At 36.6% G+C, this 23,343-nt stretch overlaps 1 protein-coding gene across 10 annotated transcripts in view; it reads left to right on the forward strand.

Annotated features, from left to right (window-relative positions):
- The window catches only part of LOC138696915 (semaphorin-1A), a 1,424,789-nt gene that overhangs the window by 1,303,012 nt on the left and 98,434 nt on the right, over positions 1 to 23,343 (forward strand). For all 10 annotated transcript variants that reach the window (XR_011331488.1, XM_069822398.1, XM_069822403.1 and 7 more), the window contains one exon: positions 4,570 to 4,677. Coding sequence is in view for 9 of the 10 variants with exons in the window: in XM_069822398.1 (XP_069678499.1) it covers positions 4,570 to 4,677 (108 nt within the window). In the remaining variant the exon portion in view is untranslated. The remainder of the gene's footprint in view (positions 1 to 4,569; positions 4,678 to 23,343) is intronic.

Consider the following 23,343-nt stretch of genomic DNA (forward strand, 5'->3'; position numbering starts at 1 on the left):
CAATGAAGAATACTTGTCTTTTTGATAGTTATTTGCTTCCATAATAATAAAACATACTCCCTCTGAATGGATTTTTTTATGCCAAATACTTTTTCTTGAACCTATCCAACTTCAGTTTTTGAGTTTCAACGCGAAAAAGCAAGTATCAATGTCAGGACGATAGCAGTAGCTATTTCAGATCATTGTGGATTGTAGGCAAAAGTTAAAAAAAAATGTCAGGTTTGCTAAGTTTTCGAACAATAGCATTTTCGTATAGCTGCTGCATGTAGAACTTTAAATGTAGAGCGTAAAATCATTTTATCCTACTAAGAGATCTTGCTGAAATGATCTGGAGACTACAAAATTTTCTAGGCCTCTTATTTTATCAGTAAGTAATACCTTTTGATCTTTCCTTAGGAACTGCAATTTTTGCGCTCTCTCGAGCCAATACTGAAGACAATGACACATAATCAATATCTACACTACACCGCCATTAAGTATATGAAAAAGACCCAACCCCACTGGGTTAATAAGTATAAAAATATTTGATTTTTAATAACAATATTATTATCTTACTTAAGTTTTGTAATTATATATAGCAGCCACTCAGTAAATTATAGAAATTAAGATCTAAATTAAGATATTCTCTACATTTACTTACATAACCACAAAACGTTTCACTTTCATGTCATCAATATAGCATCAATATTATGTACAATTAATGAAAAAATATATGCATCATGATATTAACTATAATAATATTTAATTTCTAATGGTAATAATGTCATCAAACCACCTCAAGTTTCGTAGATTTGAATATCCAATACACAGCTGTACTCAGAAAATTATACCTCCAGAATCAGTTTTAATAACAAAATGAATTGAGCTCTAAATATGTCGGCAATCCTGCAAGTCATGGCCTTCGTGTAATAGCCGTGATTGATTAAAATTAGTTCTCAAAACTGACTACAGATGAATTTTGGAAAATAGGAAAATTATGTAGGAAAATTGACATTTCACTGAAAACTACTATTTTTCCGAAAAACTTTGGATGTCAGACATGAAAATGAGGGGTCACTCATTAAAATCCGTTCAGCCGTTTTCCCGTAATTTCCATTACCAGTTCAAATTATATATAGAGATTTATCCAATTAAAAAATGTTGTTTTTCGAATCATAACTCGTCTATTGTTTCTGCCGAACCCTTTTGGAATCGAATCACAGCGCAACGGATGGTTTCTTAACAAAATGTGACTGGAATTTTATCCCAGGAGTGTATTCTCATTATATAATGATTTCTTTCATAAGTTGGCTTTATTGTACACAAGCAGTCAGACAGAAAGTGCGGACCCTGGGACTCGACTCGCAGTTTGAAGGGCCTTGAATTAGATTTTCATCTGTTCTGAGCTTAACAACCAGGCCGAGACGCTCGTCTTGGAGGTTTATGCTCTGACATTTGTGACTGCGATGTAATGGGTCAGTTGCCAACGCAACGATGCGAACTTCTCGTCATTTCTGATGTAATTATTCTTGTTTTCTGGGGAGAATTTTCGCCATTACATGGCCCGAAGCACTGCACGCAAACGTTGTTCAGGTGTTTCTAGAACAGACGCATTAATTACAGGAGGCAAAAGAACACCAATCCACGCAACAGGGTCCTTTCTTCGAAAGTATGCTTATAAGAAAATGTTGCCTAGTGCTGAGTTCGATTCGTGACTGACTCAGAGATTTTTCTCTATGTTAAGAGGAGGAACGAATCTGAAATTCACGACATGCTCACCAGGGGTTCGTTACTACAGTCTTAATGCAAATCATATTGTTTATTTTCTTTTGTTTTTTTTTTTTTCAAGACGTGCTATTTTGTTCAGAAACCGATTTTTACCCAGTAACATAAAAAACATATTTATTAAACTCTGACTCTAATGGTAAAGTTATTTTCGCTAAAGTGAAGAATTAGGTACAGTAACTTTCAGCCATGCCGTTACGATGCGAGCCAATTGGAACTATCAACACGATATATGGGCTTTACATTTACCTGCAGCGTCGTGTTTTTTTTTTTTCGCTCTCCCCCCGTCGTTCTTAATATTACTGAGAGGTAGCGCCACTGTTTGCTGCAAGAGTAGGTAGGGTTTGGTAAGGGGACATATTAGTGACAAGTGCTTCGTATAAAAATGACACAAGTGAATGTTACGTCCGTTTTCCCTTTGATATAGCCTAATATTTTCGTTTCTCAAATTAATCGATTTCAACGATATTCCCTGGAAATATATTTATCCTTCATTTGCTGTGATAACGTGTTATGAGACCTTCGAAAACACATATCACACACAGAGAACGAATTTTTCTTTTTGTGCATTACAAATTCGCCATTATACTTCGTAAATCTTGAACTTGATTAATGCAGTGAATTCGTAAAGAATATAGCCATGCGTTGTACTAGCAACATTTCGATTCTCTTTTGTTTGGTATGGCTCGTACGCCCCGGTAACTAGTGGCGAGCGTAGTCAGAGCTGCTGTACTATCTATATTATCCACTTATTCCGTTATTATTTGCCAGTTCCTGTTATTTGTCACTGGAAATTATATTTAAATGTATAATTGTTTTCCAAAACCTTTTATTTCATGTTTTTCAGACGAAAACCTACTATCTTATGTTTTAATTTACAAATTTTTGGTAAACTATGAATTATTCTAGTATATTAAGTACATAGAATTATATAAAATATCTTTAATAGAGAATAGACACGTATTTTTTTTAATTGGCTCGTATATTTTAAAGCCAGAAACTTTTCTCTTTCCTATAAAAATAACTTCAAGTGAAATAGCGGGTTTCGGAAACAGGCCATTTGTATATAAAATATTTATCAGCATTGTATTAACAATCAGGAAGCTGTGTGTGCCATGGCGTTAAAATTAAGTGATATGAAGCTGATGACCTGAAATGTGAAATACATCTTTTCTTTTACATGTTATTACTTTTGTTGAAACTCTTTTGGAGGACGTAGAGAGTAGCTATGATTAAGCAATGCTTACTTAACCAAATGTAGACTGAAAACTATAGATCGGAAGAACATGAAACGTAGTATGAACATTTTTAGGGTACACGCAGTGGCGGTGCGTCAATAAGAGCACAAGAGCACGTGAACACCTTGTTTCCATTAATGCACGACTAGTTTTATTATTTGATACCGTATTGACGTAGTGGGGATGTATAATATCAGAATCGAGTATTTTAAACTTCCCGCATCTTGCATAAACTTCTTATGTAAACTTGGCAACATCCGTTCACGTACGAGCCGTGCTCTTTTCGAGATGGTTACGGGAATTTCACGCATGCGCGGGAGAAAATTGTTTTTAGCTGGCCGCTTATGACTCGTCAAGAGCACAATGCGTTAAGTGAACATGATGAGTATCTGTCCTACGGATGTCAGGTGCATCGGTGCCTATCGTTCACGTGCTATATCTCGAGGAGGAAATTTAAAAGCCTGTAGATGTCAGCATCTGACTGTAGGAACGTTTACTTTACGTAGATGTGTCTGTACAGTGCTGCTACGAGAGAGTGTAGTTTGTGAATTACTATACTTCAGTGTCGGCATAATAGCATAGTTTGGCTTTCAAACACGTGCTGGCTGACTGTGGTGGTGGTATGAATTTAAGTATCTGTATGGTAGTGTATAATATTTAAGAATAATATTTACTGGCATGTATTTATAGTAATCAATCTATGCGAACGGGATTACAGTACTGGTATAGGCTATAGTGTATCAGAGTGTTGTGAATCAAAATATATTACTGAACACACGCGTTTGTAAATAACGGGACTGTGGTATGTATTCATTATTAACAAACGTAAACAATGAACTCTGTTCAATGAAATTTGGAACAGTAAAGAACTGGGTAAACTGGCTTACCAGGAAAAATTGGAAATAGAAAGACTGAGTTTCATTATTACTCTTATTATTATTATTATTATTATTATTATTAATATTATTAATATTATTATTGTTATTATTATTATTATTATTATTATTATTATTATTATTATTATTATTATTATATGTCGTTTTCAATTTATATACGGTTTTTTTCGATAGTGAAACATTGGAATCATGACATTTCATATTAGACTATACGTACAATATCAAATTCTTTTCGATTTTTGAACCACAAAATTGTGAACACACATAATATTTTATCACGAGCCGCCACTGGGTACACGTAATAGAAATAATATGTGGAAAGAGGACTTCTCCATAGCGACGATATTCATGAAGAGTTGCACATCGTTGATATGTTGATACAGTTTCAGCAATGAATCCTCGTTATTCTTGTCCAAGCCCAGGTTGACTGATGTCGATTGCAATGAGTCTAGATGTGGTAGCAGGTAGCAGATTTAGCCTGTTTGTCTATTATTTTCCTTGATAGTAAAACAGGCAATCCAGATATCTCGAGCTGATGCTGCCTGCAATACACTCGGCACAGATAGACTCCGCCCCCATATGCGTGAAGTTACTCCACAGACTCGTGGGACGGACCATAGTTGTAAGATGTCGCTTTCGGTCTTAATACATTTTTGTGTCTTTGTTTGCAGGATGACTGTCAGAACTACATCAGAGTCCTGGCGAAGATAGCCGAGAACAAAGTTCTTATCTGTGGGACTAACGCCTACAAACCGTTCTGCAGGCATTACCACCTAAAGGTGAGTACCCAGTATGCTATTCTATCGCAGTTTCATTTATACATAAAAGGTCTTCCCTTCTATCTTACTACGCGGGATTCTAGCAATACCTCCACATCACAAGGCGGCAACTTGTTTAGATTACATATTGTTTCAAATAAAAGAGGCCATGTTACAGCAAGTTAGGCGAGTTTATGGACTCTTAATCCCGCGTTTCAGAAGTCACGTGACGCGTGGAGAGGAAACTGAGTGTCTGTGTTAAATGTCTGCTTAAAATACAAACTGTACGTACGTACATAAACACAGCAATTTACAAAAAGTATTTTAAACTCGCAACAAATTACAGAAGACTCTGTAAAACGCATCACATTTAGAAAGGATACTGTAAACTTCATCATAATTTACAGAAAGCATTGTGAAATACATCACAATTTACAGAAAACATTGTAAATTACACAAAAATTTACAAAAAGCTTTGTAAACTTGTCACATTTTATAAAAGATATCATAAACTCAACACAATTTACAAAAGACACAGTAAACTCACCACAATTTACGAAATACACTGTAAACTCACCACAGTTTACAAAAGACACTCACTGTAAACTCACCACAATTTACGAAAGACACTGTAAACTCACCACAATTTACGAAATACACTGTAAACTCATCACAATTTACGAAAGACACTGTAAACTCACCACAATTTACGAAATACACTGTAAACTCACCACAATTTACGAAATACACTGTAAACTCACCACAGTTTACAAAAGACACTCACTGTAAACTCACCACAATTTACAAGACACTCACTGTAAACTCACCACAGTTTACAAAAGACACTCACTGTAAACTCACCACAATTTACAAAAGACACTCACTGTAAACTCACCACAATTTACAAAAGACACTCACTGTAAACTCACCACAGTTTACAAAAGACACTCACTGTAAACTCACCACAATTTACAAAAGACACTCACTGTAAACTCACCACAGTTTACAAAAGACAGTCACTGTAAACTCACCACAGTTTACAAAAGACACTCACTGTAAACTTACCACAATTTACAAAAGACACTCACTGTAAACTCACCACAGTTTACAAAAGACACTCACTGTAAACTCACCACAGTTTACAAAAGACACTCACTGTAAACTCACCACAGTTTACAAAATACACTCACTGTAAACTCACCACAGTTTACAAAAGACACTCACTGTAAACTCACCACAATTTACAGGAGGCACTGTAAAAGCAACGCATCAAAATTCACAAATCCTTGTTCCGAAAAAACAATTATAGAACTGCAAGTTTGGGGTGAATATTAAAAGCCACCCTTATCAGACTAGTACTATTTAAAAGGAACCAAACATTTATAATATTTTGCTTTATTTCGATTGCCATAACATTTTTTTTTCCACCTTTAAAATGATTACTTATAGGCTAAATAAGATTTTCTTTGTTTCTCCTGAAAAACATTCTGGGTTAAACTAATGTTGCACTTGCGTCGTTGTTCCTCCGGAACAGCGAAATGATATTGCAAGCTCATCAAAATCTACAAATAACTCTTGAAAATTGTCAAAAAATCCGAAAAGACGACGTAAACAAAAAGTCAGAATAAAAGTTACAATCTTAAAGATGTATTAATTACATTTTTAACTTGTCAAAAATGCAGTAGGTCTATACAGCGATTTAATAATTTATAAATTACTTTTTTTATTGCTTTTTTGTTCCTCAGAATTCAAATGAGAAGTCCACAACAGTGGGCTTCCTTCCACACGTTTTATTGTCAGTGAAATGTAACATTTCTGAGCACTGCATACTTACAAATGAACTAGGAGGAAATATGCGTGACAGGCACAGCACTTTTTGTATGAAAACTTTGTCTCCATTCTTATTCAAAACGAGCAGGGCGGTGAAAAGCGACTGGTAGCAGTTTTGGTCCTCGAGGCGATTCACATCCGGATTCCAAAGTCGGTCCTCTTGATTAGGGTGTCTCCGGCGATGCGTGACGTGCAGCACTTATCCTCCCCCTCTAATTAACTTTCGATCGTTGTCATGGCGAATTACTGTCGAGTGTGTCATCAACTGCTTTTTATGCGGGTTTAATTTCTTCCGAGCTGACGTGTCCGCCATCCAGCCGATTTGTTGCTCTCTTCAACTTCAAGACGACTCACAACGGGTTTTTCTGATACTTGCCTTCTTTTATTTTCCAGTTGTACGGAAGAGACTTCCTCTGTGGTCCATAGAATCAAGAACGGCAATTCAATAAAAAATTATTTCATAGGCAAAAACTTCTATCGAAAGCAGCGCTTCGATATTGCACTAAAAATTGGATTAAACAGGACAAATTCACATTTTGTAAGATTAGATCAGCGTTTCTCAAACTCTGTTACTTGCCTTGTTTTATTTTCCAGTTGTACGGAAGAGACTTCCTCTGTGGTTTATAGAATCAGAACTGCAATTCAGTAAAAATTTATTTCATAGGCAAAAACTTCTATCGAAAGCAGCGCTTCGATATTGCACTAAAAATTGGATTAAACAGGACAAATTCACATTTTGTAAGGTTACATCAGCGTTTCTCAAACTCTGTTACTTGCCTTGTTTTATTTTCCAGTTGTACGGAAGAGACTTCCCCTGTGGTTTATAGAATCAAGAACTACAATTCAGTAAAAATCTATTTCATAGGCAAAAACTTCTATCGAAAGCAGCGCTTCGATATTGCACTAAAAATTGGATTAAACAGGACAAATTCACATTTTGTAAGGTTACATCAGCGTTTCTCAAACTCTGTTACTTGCCTTGTTTTATTTTCCAGTTGTACGGAAGAGACTTCCCCTGTGGTTTATAGAATCAAGAACTACAATTCAGTAAAAATCTATTTCATAGGCAAAAACTTCTATCGAAAGCAGCGCTTCGATATTGCACTAAAAATTGGATTAAACAGGACAAATTCACATTTTGTAAGGTTACATCAGCGTTTCTCAAACTCTGTTACCTGCCTTGTTTTATTTTCCAGTTGTACGGAAGAGACTTCCCCTGTGGTTTATAGAATCAAGAACTGCAATTCAGTAAAAAATTATTTCATAGGCAAAAACTTCTATCGAAAGCAGCGCTTCGATATTGCACTAAAAATTGGATTAAACAGGACAAATTCACATTTTGTAAGGTTACATCAGCGTTTCTCAAACTCTGTTACCTGCCTTGTTTTATTTTCCAGTTGTACGGAAGAGACTTCCTCTGTGGTCCATAGAATCAAGAACGGCAATTCAGTAAAAATTTATTTCATAGGCAAAAACTTCTATCGAAAGCAGCGCTTCGATATTGCACTAAAAATTGGATTAAACAGAACAAATTCACATTTTGTAAGCTTAGATCAGCGTTTCTCAAACTATGGTCCGCGGACCACTTGTGGTCCTCGAGGTCTGCACTTGTGGTCCTTCAAAAAAGACAGACGAAAATAAAAATTCAAACGAATTGCGTATCTCACTGTAGCTTAAAATGTCAGAGTTTGTAAATGACACATGGCAATCGAATTTCACTTTTTCTCACAGTACTGACATTTTATGAAATTTATTACCCTACCCGTTTATCGACTTCCCACACTACTCTCAGCAACAAAAGAGGGATTTAAAGCACTATTTACGTGGTGTTTCTCGCCATCTTTTCCCTGCACATCTGGCGCCGCGCCTGTAACCCAACCAGGGACCACCTGAATTCATAACAGGGGACCAAAGTACCGAACTTTAATTCAATTTTAAAATATAAGTATACTGGTATTAAAATATGCTACGAAAATGATACATTTGCTTTTGAAAGGAACAAGAGTAAGGTGGTCTGCGGAACTGTTCTGACTTTAAAAAGTGGTCCCCACTTCAAAAAAGTTTGAGAAACGCTGGCTTAGATCATTAATAACTGAAGCTGTTGTTCCGGGACCCCGGGTATCGATCCCGGGACCGTTGGATTAGCGCACTAGCGCTCTACCGACCGAGCTACCCAGGAACTATAACCGACACCGCCTCAATTTTTCTCTTTATATCCACACACTTCAAATGGCTGACAAGACGACAGATACCGGGTATCGATCAAAAGATCCCGGGATCGATTCCCGGCCCCGGAACAATTTTTCCCTTGAAATTATTCAAGTTTGCTTCACAGGGAAGCTATACCTGAAAGCCATATTTGCATACAGAGTTTGTGTGCACTCAAAGTTGGGTTTCTGGCGTCTTTTCATCCCGCTTGAGGTGTTTGGATATAAAGGGCAAAATTGAGACGGTGTCGGGTGTAGTTCCTGGGTAGCTCAGTCGGTAGAGCGTTGGTGCGCTAAATCAAAGTTCCCGGGATCGATACCCGACCCCGGAACAATTTTTCCCTTGAAATTATTTAAGACTTGTTATCCGCAGTACCCAATTTTCAATAAAGAGGGAACATTTTCTCAAACTATTTCAAATAAGGTAATGAACTTTTGCACATTCTTTTATTATTGCATAATGCAAATTTCTCTGCAGAAAATTTGTTTTCTTTTAGGTGAATATTTTGGCCAAACAATTCTATTTTTTAAAATACTATTTGAATTGAAATGAATGTTTGCCATGATGTCCCATTTTGGGCACAGGCCTCCTGTGATGGGGTTAGAACCCCCTCGACAGGGATGGCTCAAGTGTACTCGCTTGGTGAGCCAATCCAGGCGAGCTTGTCGTGTATACTACTTTTGTGACATGGTTAATAATCCTGTTCAGCTTTAACTAGTCTCAGCACTCTGTTCTTTGTCCATCTTGTTTTTGCACTCTCCATATAATACTAACGCCAGCAATTTGACAAACACTGATTGCTATGTACACTATTTATTTACCTGACACTTTCTCAACACTGACTTTACTATTTACAAAACTTATCTTACATTTTCACTGACTTTACTATTTACAATATCTTAACACTGATTACGTTATCTATTTACAATGACCTTCCCTAGTTCTTTCCACAAAACTCTGTTCTTTGCTGTCCTCAACCATTACTACATGTTTAAAAATGTATTAAAAAAACAATTGAAGTTTTTAAATTCTGTCTGCAGGGATTTGTTACATTATAATGTAGAGCAAATATGTACAAAATTTCATAACCATATCTTTAACAGATAATGAGAAAATGTTCCTTATATTTTGTGATATCAGATTAGATTAGGTAGGTTAGACTTCCTGACTTTAAGGTATTGTAATTAAGTATCATAATAGAGTCAGTCATTGTAAATATCTGTACCAAATTTCAGATGAATAACTCAAAAATTGTGGGATCAATGATTAATTACATATAACAATGTATTTGAGACTACGTCTTCCGTTACCAATCAAGCATACATGAAATCACTTCAGTGAACCTACGGATATCTTCCACAAATGCGCATATTTAGGCAATCATAGGCTAACGTAGCTGAGATTAGGCCTTTCTGATGAGCACTGCAGTAGCATTGGGGAGTTTTTCATAAACCGTCGGCTCCTCCAGGCACGGCGATCTGAAACAATCACAATGGGCACAGTTTGGGCGCAGGACATCTGTCAATCACATCCGTGGTCTGTGTGTTCGATTTTCGCCCAGGGCTTGGGGTGTGTGCACCCTTTCATGTTCGCCTTTGTACCTTCCCCCCTCGTGCCCTCCCATCCAAACGTTTGGTAATGTCCCTTCCTCATCATAAAAAAATGAAATGCGGTTTCAAGGTATCTCACGCCATAATCGCGTGGACTTGACATAACATACATGTTGATAAATTAACAGGCTTAATCAATAAATATTTTATGTTATTAAATGTGCTTCGCTACACAGAGATCTCAGAGGATTGGAAGAAGCATTCTCTCTGAACTTAAATTCCAGTCTCTTGTTAGAATGACTTGAAAAAAAAAATTCTCACAGACTCAAGAGTCGCAGAGCTCTCTTACGGATTAGGGGAGATCATCTGGCTTATGTAGCGGTAAACGATAAACTATGACCGCATGCTTTTGTTGCTGTGACACGGTAAAGAATAACAGAAGACGTACACACTACGCCACACACACTCCTCCTACTTTCTGTTGCACGTGTCAGAAAAATAACATCCGTAGTGATATAAACTCATATCATTGCAAGAATATATTCCAATATTTATGACTGTAATGACCGTACTTATCATAAGTTATTTAGGTAAAATACAGTTTGTATACAGATGTTCATTCAAGGACATTTTTCTTTTAAATTCTAGTCTATGTAAACGACACAAACAAATGTTAGGCCTACTGTATATCTGGTTAGAGACGTGGAAGTTAGAAAACCATTGCACACAGAAGACTTCAGATCCAAGATAGGATTAAACCGTGGAAGATAAATTATTGATTCTGAAACTTGACCGAATTTGACGTCATCTTCTTTATCATCTTGCTCTTCAACCCTTTCTTCCTCACTTTTATTTTCATAATCGTTACAATCATCTTCATCATTATTGTGATCTTTAACCCGATCTTATCTTCATTTTCATAATCGTTACAACCATCTTCATCATTATTGTGATCTTTAACCCGAGCTTATCTTCATTTTCATAATCGTTACAACCATCTTCATCATTATTGTGATCTTTAACCCGATCTTATCTTCATTTTCATAATCGTTACAACCATCTTCATCATTATTGTGATCTTTAACCCGAGCTTATCTTCATTTTCATAATCATTACAACCATCTTCATCATTATTGTGATCTTTAACCCGAGCTTATCTTCATTTTCATAATCATTACAACCATCTTCATCATTATTGTGATCTTTAACCCGAGCTTATCTTCATTTTCATAATCATTACAACCATATTCATCATTATTGTGACCTTTAACCCGAGCTTATCTTCATTTTCATAATCGTTACAACCATCTTCATCATTATTGTGATCTTTAACCCGAGCTTATCTTCATTTTCATAATCGTTACAACCATCTTCATCATTATTGTGATCTTTAACCCGAGCTTATCTTCATTTTCATAATCGTTACAACCATCTTCATCATTATTGTGATCTTTAACCCGAGCTTATCTTCATTTTCATAATCGTTACAACCATCTTCATCATTATTGTGATCTTTAACCCGAGCTTATCTTCATTTTCATAATCGTTACAACCATCTTCATCATTATTGTGATCTTTAACCCGATCTTATTTTCATTTTCACAATCATTACAACCATCTTCATCATTATTGTGATCTTTAACCCGATCTTATCTTCATTTTCATAATCGTTACAACCATCTTCATCATTATTGTGATCTTTAACCCGATCTTATCTTCATTTTCATAATCGTTACAACCATCTTCATCATTATTGTGATCTTTAACCCGATCTTATTTTCATTTTCACAATCATTACAGCCATCTTCATCATTATTGTGATCTTTAACCCGAGCTTATCTTCATTTTCATAATCGTTACAACCATCTTCATCATTATTGTGATCTTTAACCTGATCTTATCTTCATTTTCATAATCGTTACAATCATCTTCATCATTATTGTGATCTTTAACCCGAGCTTATCTTCATTTTCATAATCCTTACAATCATCTTCATCATTATTGTGATCTTTAACCCGATCTTATCTTCATTTTCATAATCGTTACAACCATTTTCATCGTTATCGTGATCATGAACCCCATCTTCCTGATCTTCATTTTCATAATTTATAAAGTCCTTCATGAGGTGGTACAAGAGATTCTTTAGTTTGGTTAGTGAATAGGTATACCAGCGTATAGGTAATTATACAGTATGGACACTTCGCGTCGGTACCTTTGATGTAGCAGGACTGATTTCAGTGACCTTCAAACCAGTTTGAGCGTGAGATTCTGCTTTCTCCCAGGAGTTGGCACTGATATCACACCAGCTAGCAGTCGACACAGCGGAAATATAACACATACAATTAATACATCTAGGTACATTATGTACTCAAAATAAATTGGACCGATGAAATAATAAATCCGTCATTAACTGTAATGTTTAGACTCTAGAGTTACTTTATAATGAGACTTGACACGTTGACCCCATCAACAATGAAAATATGTAATGATTTGATAGCGCTGAAAATAGTAAAACAAAACTCCTATGAGAAGTAAAACCATATACCTATATTATATTGTATATAAATATTAAACCAATTTTATACGTAATTTTATAATATATATATGTATTAAAATATAAAAAAATTATTATTACAACTAGTTTGTCACTGAGAAATAAGGAAAAACTGTTAGCTTGAATTTATTCGAAGCAAAGCGTTACTGGATTATGCAATAAGGTAGGCGATGTTTGGATCCTGTGTCTCAACTCTATACTCAATTATTATCTTAGCGTGTGCTCGATTACACTAACCTCTAGCGCTTGAAAGTGGAACTAAACGCCGGCGCACAGAGAAACGAAACAGGAAAATTCGCTCAATGTCCATTCTATATAATCCCTATTCGGTGGTTATACTTTTAGAAAGAACATTTGTTGTAATACAAGAGCTAGTTGCCATAGAGAATAAACTTTCATGGCCCACTCTATTTTCTAATTAACACAAATATAAAACAGTGATGAGTTCAGATCCCAGAACACATGTCATAGCATTGACATCAGTACCTCAGTTCGTATATTTGTAATTTATAAATATGTGCAAGCGGAATTCAACCGCTGAAGCAAGAAGTTAGCCATTGCCTAATAAAAATCTCATTTGTTTTATTGTTATATTTTCTTTTTCATTCTCTTATCATTACGCCGTACATATCACGAAATAATATCGTAAATTGTCACAATTGTAACAGCAAAATGGTTCGAATAAAGGAGGAACATGTATCCTCGATGTATTTTTAAAATTCGAACCCAAATTTAGTTGTGTAGAATATTTGAAGGCGTAAGAATTTCGAAAACGTTTGCTGCATCACTGGAGATCAAACGTGCTAATTCCGACACGGTTGTTATCTCCCTCCCGCTGCCCGGTAAGTGACACACAGTGCCCAGTTTTTGTCTAGTCTCTAGTCTCTAAATTACATCGGACACTGACCTTCGTTCTATTTTTTTGTGTTCATTCCAAGAGCACGGCCACTCAAGGATGGGCAGGGCCTGCGCGGGCCAATGCAGGCACGAGCTACACGTGGCTCTTCTGGGCCCCCTCATATCCAAGTTCCATTAGCCATGTTTACACTGCCATTCATAAGTACGACTGCTCTGCTCTTGTTTACGGCAACGTTTTTCGTTTGATATAAACGATGTCACGAGTAAGACACATGTTTTTAATGTGGAACGTTTTTCTGCTCGAGAAAAATTGTAACAGAAATTACATTACTCTTATGGGAGATATGTGGATGCTACCTGAAATGCATTCTTGGGTAAGGAGCTTCATTTGTTCTTTCATGGCCAGGCTCTGCTTCTACTATAACACTGATCAAATGGAGTGCGCTCACCACAGTTTACAAAAGACGCTCACTGTAAACACAGCACAGTTTACAAAAGACACTCACTGTAAACTCACCACAATTTACGAAAGACACTGTAAACTCACCACAATTTACGAAATACACTGTAAACTCACCACAATTTACGAAAGACACTGTAAACTCACCACAATTTACGAAATGCACTGTAAACTCACCACAATTTACGAAAGACACTGTAAACTCACTACAATTTACGAAAGACACTGTAAACTCACCACAATTTACGAAAGAAACTGCAAACTCACCACAATTTACGAAAGACACTGCAAACTCGCCACAATTTACGAAAGACACTCACTGTAAACTCATCACAATATATGAAAGACACTCACTGTAAACTCACCACAATTTACGAAAGACACTGTAAACTCACCACAATTTACGAAAGACACTCACTGTAAACTCACCACAATTTACAAAAGACACTCACTGTAAACTCACCACAATTTACGAAAGACACTGTAAACTCACCACAATTTACGAAAGACACTGTAAACTCACCACAATTTACGAAAGACACTGTAAACTCACCACAATTTACGAAATACACTGTAAACTCACCACAATTTACGAAAGACACTGTAAACTCACCACAATTTACGAAATGCACTGTAAACTCACCACAATTTACGAAAGACACTGTAAACTCACTACAATTTACGAAAGACACTGTAAACTCACCACAATTTACGAAAGAAACTGCAAACTCACCACAATTTACGAAAGACACTGCAAACTCACCACAATTTACGAAAGACACTCACTGTAAACTCATCACAATATATGAAAGACACTCACTGTAAACTCACCACAATTTACGAAAGACACTGTAAACTCACCACAATTTACGAAAGACACTGCAAACTCACCACAATTTACGAAAGACACTCACTGTAAACTCATCACAATATGCGAAAGACACTCACTGTAAACTCACCACAATTTACGAAAGACACTGTAAACTCACCACAATTTACGAAAGACACTGCAAACTCACCACAATTTACGAAAGACACTCACTGTAAACTCATCACAATATACGAAAGACACTCGCTGTAAACTCACCACAATTTACGAAAGACACTGCAAACTCACCACAATTTACGAAAGACACTGCAAACTCACCACAATTTACGAAAGACACTCACTGTAAACTCATCACAATATACGAAAGACACTCACTGTAAACTCACCACAATTTACGAAAGACACTGTAAACTCACCACAATTTACGAAATGCACTGTAAACTCACCACAATTTACGAAAGACACTGTAAACTCACTACAATTTACGAAAGACACTGTAAACTCACCACAATTTACGAAAGACACTGCTAACTCACCACAATTTACGAAAGACACTGCAAACTCACCACAATTTACGAAAGACACTGCAAACTCACCACAATTTACGAAAGACACTCACTGTAAACTCATCACAATATACGAAAGACACTCGCTGTAAACTCACCACAATTTACGAAAGACACTGTAAACTCACCACAATTTACGAAAGACACTGCAAACTCACCACAATTTACGAAAGACACTGCAAACTCACCACAATTTACGAAAGACACTGCAAACTCACCACAATTTACGAAAGACACTCACTGTGAACTCATCACAATATACGAAAGACACTCACTGTAAACTCACCACAATTTACGAAAGACACTGTAAACTCACCACAATTTACGAAATGCACTGTAAACTCACTACAATTTACGAAAGACACTGTAAACTCACTACAATTTACGAAAGACACTGTAAACTCACCACAATTTACGAAAGACACTGCAAACTCACCACAATTTACGAAAGACACTCACTGTAAACTCATCACAATATACGAAAGACACTCACTGTAAACTCACCACAATTTACGAAATGCACTGTAAACTCACTACAATTTACGAAAGACACTGTAAACTCACCACAATTTACGAAAGACACTGTAAACTCACCACAATTTACGAAAGACACTGTAAACTCATCACAATTTACAAAATACACTGTAAACTCAGCACAGTTTACAAAAGACACTTACTGTAAACTCACCACAAGTTACGAAATACACCGCAAACTCACCACAATTTACAAAAGACACTCACTGTAAACTCAGCACAATTTACGAAATACATTGTAAAGTCACCACAATTTACAAAAGACACTCACTGTTAACTCACCACAATTTACGAAATACACTGTAAACTCACCACAGTTTACAAAAGACACTCACTGTAAACTCACCACAATTTACGAAATACATTGTAAACTCACCACAATTTACGAAATACATTGTAAACTCACCACAATTTACGACATACATTGTAAAGTCACCACAATTTACAAAAGACACTCACTGTTAACTCACCACAATTTATGAAATACACTGTAAACTCACCACAGTTTACAAAAGACACTCACTGTAAACTCACCGCAATTTACGAAATACATTGTAAACTCACCACAATTTACGACATACATTGTAAACTCACCACAATTTACAAAAGACACTCACTGTAAGCTCACCACAATTTACGAAATACATTGTAAACTCACCACAATTTACGACATACATTGTAAACTCACCACAATTTACAAAAGACACTCACTGTAAGCTCACCACAATTTACGAAATACATAGTAAACTCACCACAATTTACTTAATACACTGTAAAGTCATCACAACGATGTCACGAATAAGACACTTGTTTTTAATGTGGAACGTGTTTCTGCGTACTACTCGAGAAAAATTGTAACAGGAATTACATTATTCTTATGGATGCTACCCGAAATGCATTCTTGGGTAAGGAGCTTCATTTGTTCTTTCATGGCCAGGCTGTGCTTCTGCTATAACACTGATCAAATAGAGTGCGCAACGTATGGTTACTATGTTAGCTGATCCATCCTCATTTGTTTTTATATTTTAAGAGGTTATGTGCATCAGAGTATTTCCTGAAATTACAACAGTCATCAAATGGAATTCTCATTCTATATTTATTATTTTAGCGGATCCATTCCTCTTAGTCTCCGCATATGATCCATATGGGCTATTCCATATGAAAAACCTCGCATTTTTTTTAATACTCTAATTTTTTTCTACTTATACAAGGTGCTGAGGGGAGTGCATTTTAAAAAATATAGGCCTACTATCGAAAGTCAAACGGTTTTCGTATTATTGAGCGACTAATTTAGCGTATTTTATAAGAACAAGCCTCTTTCAGCGCTCAGAACTCTGGGACCATTTACTGCAGAACATTGAACGAGAGGTCATTTTGAAGCTGACATTTGGTAGGTTATGTTAAGAATTAATCCTTACTTTATTATACACAGAGAGACAGAGAATCTTATTTTACGTGCTTTTAGGCTTTTGGCCATTTGTAAAAATGTAAAAAATATTGAGAAAAAACCTTGCATTATTAAGAGGGATTCGGCATTGTTTGCTTAGTGGCTCGGCAATAAGTTTCGAGGGTATTAAATAGATTATTTTCACACGCCTAGACTTGAACGGTGCAGTACCGCAAGCACTGGCCGAGAGCTGAAGATAAGCGAGCGTTGGGCGTCATTTTACTCCTGTGTTTATGAAAACCTGTGATAAAGCTAGCACAGCCATGACTGCTAGACGACACATCACGTGTTTATGTCTACTGCCCATGCTTCCCTCGGCTATCTCCCGCCTCACAGTCAGCTGGTTAGCTCACGCGCGTACTATTTATTTTCTTTATTTGATATTTTCAATACTTTCTTATCAACGGTACACTAGTAAAAAATATGTATTTATTTGTACTTTCAATACGGAATCTAACCAAATATTTTTAAAATATTTTTTCGTGGGCAAAGATGTCTTAATGAAGAAAAATCTAAATTTCTCAATTTCCATAAAAAGTAAGAAAAACTGTTTACATGTCAATATAAACTTTAACTTCTCAGCATCAAAATAAACCATGATTTTGATCATTGGGTGAAAGGGTTTCGGAGCCACAACAGTTTAAATTTGCAAATTTTATGAAAATACGATAAATTTAAATATTATAAACACTATTAAGTTCTGATGCCTCAAACTTTGCACAAAGCATTATATCACAGTTGTCTACGGACAGAAAAAGTTTCATTGTATTTAAAAATTGCAAGGTCAATTTTCTCTATACTTCGGTCGATTTGAGATGGAATAGCCCATTTGTCTTAATGTCGTCTATCATCTGATATCATCTTCTGCCCCGAACTCTTCTCCCGTTCATCATTCCTTCCAGTGCGTCCTTCAAAAGGCAGTTTCTTCTCAAACAGTGACCCAGCCAACAACTCTGTATAAAGGAGAGAAATCCTGCACGCCCGAAAAAGAGACGGAAGATCTACAGCAGAATCCGTGCAAATGCTCGATAGTTGATGGTTTATGCCGATGGTGATTGCGAAGAGCTTTAACGTAGAGGATGACGATGGAAGCGTTCCATTTTCGCAGATTGGAATCAAAATTCTGTGGAATATCAGTCGCGTATGCACCTATACAGCTAACAGTGGTGGTTAGCTTCAAAATTAAACAACTTTTTAGAGTGCCTAATAGGACGGGATTCGTCGCTGCAGGACAATAACTGAACATTGTTCGATGATATGGGCGGTTGATGTGATAGGTAAAATAAGTTGTAGGGTTGGCAATATTGCCGTGTTCCCGCAAATTGAGGTTTACAAAGGGGCTTACCACATAGTTGAGAAGTTGAGTGACCCCGTTCTGAATCGAACATTGCCGCAATAAAAAAACAGCTCACTTCGATCATGTAAGCGATTAAAAGGCGTATAGAAGGAGGAAGACTAAAAATGTACGAGTTTTTAGCCAACACCTTCAATTATAACATGCTGCCAATCCGGTGCGGACCCCGGAAAACATACACCGAAGTTTGTATGTATCATGAATAATGGTTTTTGCCTGATCTGACGCAGCAAAAAACACATTGGCGTGATGCAATATGTGTGGTTATATCGATCCTCGGGGCAGTGAATTTTTGAGCTCGTTTCACGGTCATGCAAAATGTTTGCTCCGCTTTGTAGCTCGTTTCTTGTTGTTAAGTAGGGGAAACTTTTGCAATTATAACGTCGGTAGAGGACGGGTGGTTCGTCGTAATTCAAATTGCATTCTGTTAAAAGCAATATGCTGTACTACTTTTCGAGACAAAATAAATCATGTTCAGTTATGAGCACGGAATTGAACATGGACATTTCAAACTGCGGCTGTCACCTCGCAGACCCGACTTCGAATCCTCTGCATTGTCATCATCCTCCTCTTCATATTCATTCTCCATCTCCTATTTATCATAATTCTAATATTCGTCCTTGTTCTCGTCCATATTCTTATCTTCCTCCTCGACTTCATTCCCTTTTCCTCCTCGTCCTCACCCTTAACCTCCTAGTTCCCTTCTCGCCCTCACCCTTAACCTCCTAGTTTTCTTCTCATCCTCTTTTCGTCTTCATCCTTATCCTCGTCTCGTCATTATCTTTATTCTCATAGTTCTCTTCTCATCTCATCTTCTCTTTGTCATTCTTATCCTCCCAGTTCTAATATCCTCTTCTCGTACTCATCCTAATCCTCCTCATCTCGTCATCATTCTTATCCTTTTAATTCTCTACTATTCTCATCTCATCTACTCTTCCTCATACTTATCCTCCTATTTCTATTATCCCCTTCTCGTTCTCATCCTCATCTGTCCTTCATTCTTATCTTCATAGTTCTACTATCCTCCTCTCGTACTCATCCTAATTCTCATCTCGTCATCATTCTTTCCTCCTAGTTCTCTCCTGTTCTCATCTCATCTTCTATTCCTCATCCTTATTCTTCTAGTTCTATTCTGTTCTCATCTTATCTTCTCTTCCTTATTCTTATCCTACTAATTCTATTCATTCTTATCCTAGTTTTATTCTGTTCTCATCTTATCTTCTCTTCCTTATTCTTATTCTACTAATTCTATTATACTCTTCTCATCCTCATCATCATCTTCCCTTTATCATTCTTATCCTTCTAGTTCAATTATCCTCTTCTCGTCCTCATCCTTATCCTCCTAGCTCTCTTCTCTAATCTTCGTCTTGCCATCATTCTTATTCTCCTAGTTCTATTATCCTATTCTCGTCCTCACTCTAATCATTCTCTTCTCGTCATCATTCTTATCCTCCTAGTCCTGACCTTGTCTTCTAGTTCTATTATCCTCTTCTCGTCCTCGTCCTTATTCTCCTACTTCTCATCCTTATCCTCCTAGATCTCTTATCTCTTTTCTCGTCCTCATTTTATTCTCCTAGTTCTCGTCTCATTCTCATCTTATCCTTCTAGTTATTGTCTCATTCTCATCTTCATCCTTCTAGTTCTCGTCTCATTACCATCTTTATTCTCCTAGTTCTCGTCTCATTCTCATATTTATCCTCCTAGTTTTCGTCTCATTCTCAAATTATCCCCCTAGTTATTGTCTCATTCTCATCTTATCCTCCTAGTTCTCGTCTCATTCCCATCTTTATTCTCCTAGTTCTCATCTCATTCTCATATTTATCATCCTAGTTCTCGTCTCATTCTTATCTTTATCCTCCTAGTTCTCGTCTCATTCTTATCTTTATCCTTCTAGTTATCGTCTTATTCTCATCTTTATCCTCCTAGTTCTCGTCTCATTCTCATCTTTATCCTCCTAGTTCTCGTCTCATTCTCATCTTATTCTTCTATTCTTGTCTCATTCTTATCTTTATCCTCCTAGTTCTCGTCTCATTCTCATCTTATCCTTCTAGTTCTTGTCTCATTCTTATATTTATCCTCCTAGTTCTCGTCTCATTCTCATCTTTATCCTCCTAGTTCTCGTCTCATTCTCATCTTTATCCTCCCAGTTCTCGTCTCATTCCCATCTTTATTCTCCTAGTTCTCGTCTCATTCTCACATTTATCCTCCTAGTTCTCGTCTCATTCTTATCTTTATCCTCCTAGTTCTCGTCTCATTCTCATATTTATCCTCCTAGTTCTCGTCTCATTCTCATCTTTATCCTCCTAGTTCTCGTCTCATTCTCATCTTATCCTTCTAGTTCTTGTCTCATTCTTATATTTATCCTCCTAGTTCTCGTCTCATTCTCATCTTTATCCTCCTAGTTCTCGTCTCATTCTCATCTTTATCCTCCTAGTTCTCGTCTCATTCTCATCTTTATCCTCCTAGTTCTCGTCTCATTCTCAACTTTATCCTCCTAGTTCTCATCCTCACCTTTTTCCTCCTAGCTCTCATTCTCCTCGTCAACTATCCAGTACCAATTAAATATGCAATAATGGGGAAGTGATGCAGTCATAAGTTCAATGAAAATCCTAGTATTTGAGAAAAAATTGACAAATTGTCGTATTGTCCACAATAAAGCAATATAACCAAGAATTGAAATTCAGTCTCTTAGTGAAAAGAAGTTGCTGTGTGTTTTATTGGTGAATCATCGGTCACTTTTGACATTTCACTAATAAAACGGCTTTAATAATGTCAGCATGTTTTACATTTTCGAGCTCTCCTTTCGAAGAATAAAAATATTGCACTATAAAGACAAAACTTTGTGAAATTCAAGATACGAAACGCAGTAACAGTTGGTGGAGCGGTGCGATCTCTCCGCCTTCATGAAATTAGATGCGATAATAACATACTTCAAGCTATCGAGAGGAGAGCTTACTTTAATTTTCTCACATTAACCACACTTTTTACTACACAGTTTTCACCCATTATAAAAGTTTCACTCAAACCCCTCGTAGTTCTCAAATTGAAACAGACAGACACGCCTCGCCCATAGGCGTTAACTACTTAAACTTTGGTTTAAAGAACACATAAGTATATCGACAAATAATGAGCGAGGAGCCAAAATGGCCGTTATTGTGGTGGGAGACAGGGAAGTAAAACAATTTGTTCCAAACAGGGTGCAGCCTCTCTTGTGGAGTGTTCGGAGCTTTAAGCAATCAAGTACGCAGGCAGAAGCGTTTTAAAGGTGTGCTTGTGTCGGCCATTTCCTTCTTGAGGCCTTCCATGTAAAACCGCGAACAGCCTATCGTACGTGTCCGCCTGCACCAAACACGGCGCAGAGCAGTTATCACAGCCGACACGTTCGCAGTTTATATTCTTTTTTGGTTTAAAAATCAGTTCGGAATTGCTGCTTGTAGCAATTGATTGGATTGCGATTCTCGTATTGTAGTTATTGTAAACATAAAGTAACAGATCTTTGCAGGAAATGTTACTGAAAACAAAAATAACGATTTTGATATAACTGTAGCTATTTAGTTTCACTATCAATTTAGAAGTCATTTCGTGAATATAAACTACCACTGCCACCGGGTGTTTGGTCATTTGTAGTGTAACTAATACATTACTGGGGGACATTCACAGTATATAAAACCCCTTATTTTTACAGGATGTTAGGGGTATGTGTGCAAATATTTTAGAGGTATCTAATCGGATATAGTACACTGAACAAAATTATGTAGCCTACAACATTTCTTAGTCTCCGAAGTTATTTTTAGACTTGAAAAAAATACTATGTTTTTAGGTTAGTTAATACTTAAAGCGATTTGCTTTCTCTAGATAGATAGATGGATGGATGGATGGATGGATGGATGGATGGATGGATGGATGGATGGATGGGTGGGTGGGTGGATGGATGGATGGATGGATGGATGGATGGATGGATAGATTTATTGAGTAATATTATAATTACATACAGATTTTATATTATCATAATTTTCTCTAAAATCCAATGCACCGGTCTTCTGACCGTACGTGCTTTGTACCTAAAACAAGTCCTACTTTGTAGGTTTCACCCCCCCCCCACCTATGATTATATCCAACTACTCTCCAAACACACATATTAAAATGAAAATGGCACAACAAAACACATTATATAATATATCCTAACCTAAAACAGACATAAAAGTGTATAGTTGGGTAGATACCAGTATCCCTTCCTCAGTACGCTAATGTGCTGTAGACAGTATACACTGCATAATGAATACGTTCGCATGGATAACTCACTTCGTGAGTAAAAACACTTATTCTTAATACAGTACTGTACTTTGATTAAAGAAAAACCTAATGAAAATTATCAAACTCAAAATCGCGATATTTCCTAGTTTACGTAAATGAACTACTTGTCTTCCATCCTATACCTAGTAGAGTGATTTGTGTTTTACGCCAGTATCATCGAACTCCAGTCTTGGAGGGGGAAGC

This window comes from Periplaneta americana, chromosome 3 (genome assembly GCF_040183065.1).
Source record: "Periplaneta americana isolate PAMFEO1 chromosome 3, P.americana_PAMFEO1_priV1, whole genome shotgun sequence".
NCBI lineage: Eukaryota > Metazoa > Arthropoda > Insecta > Blattodea > Blattidae > Periplaneta > Periplaneta americana.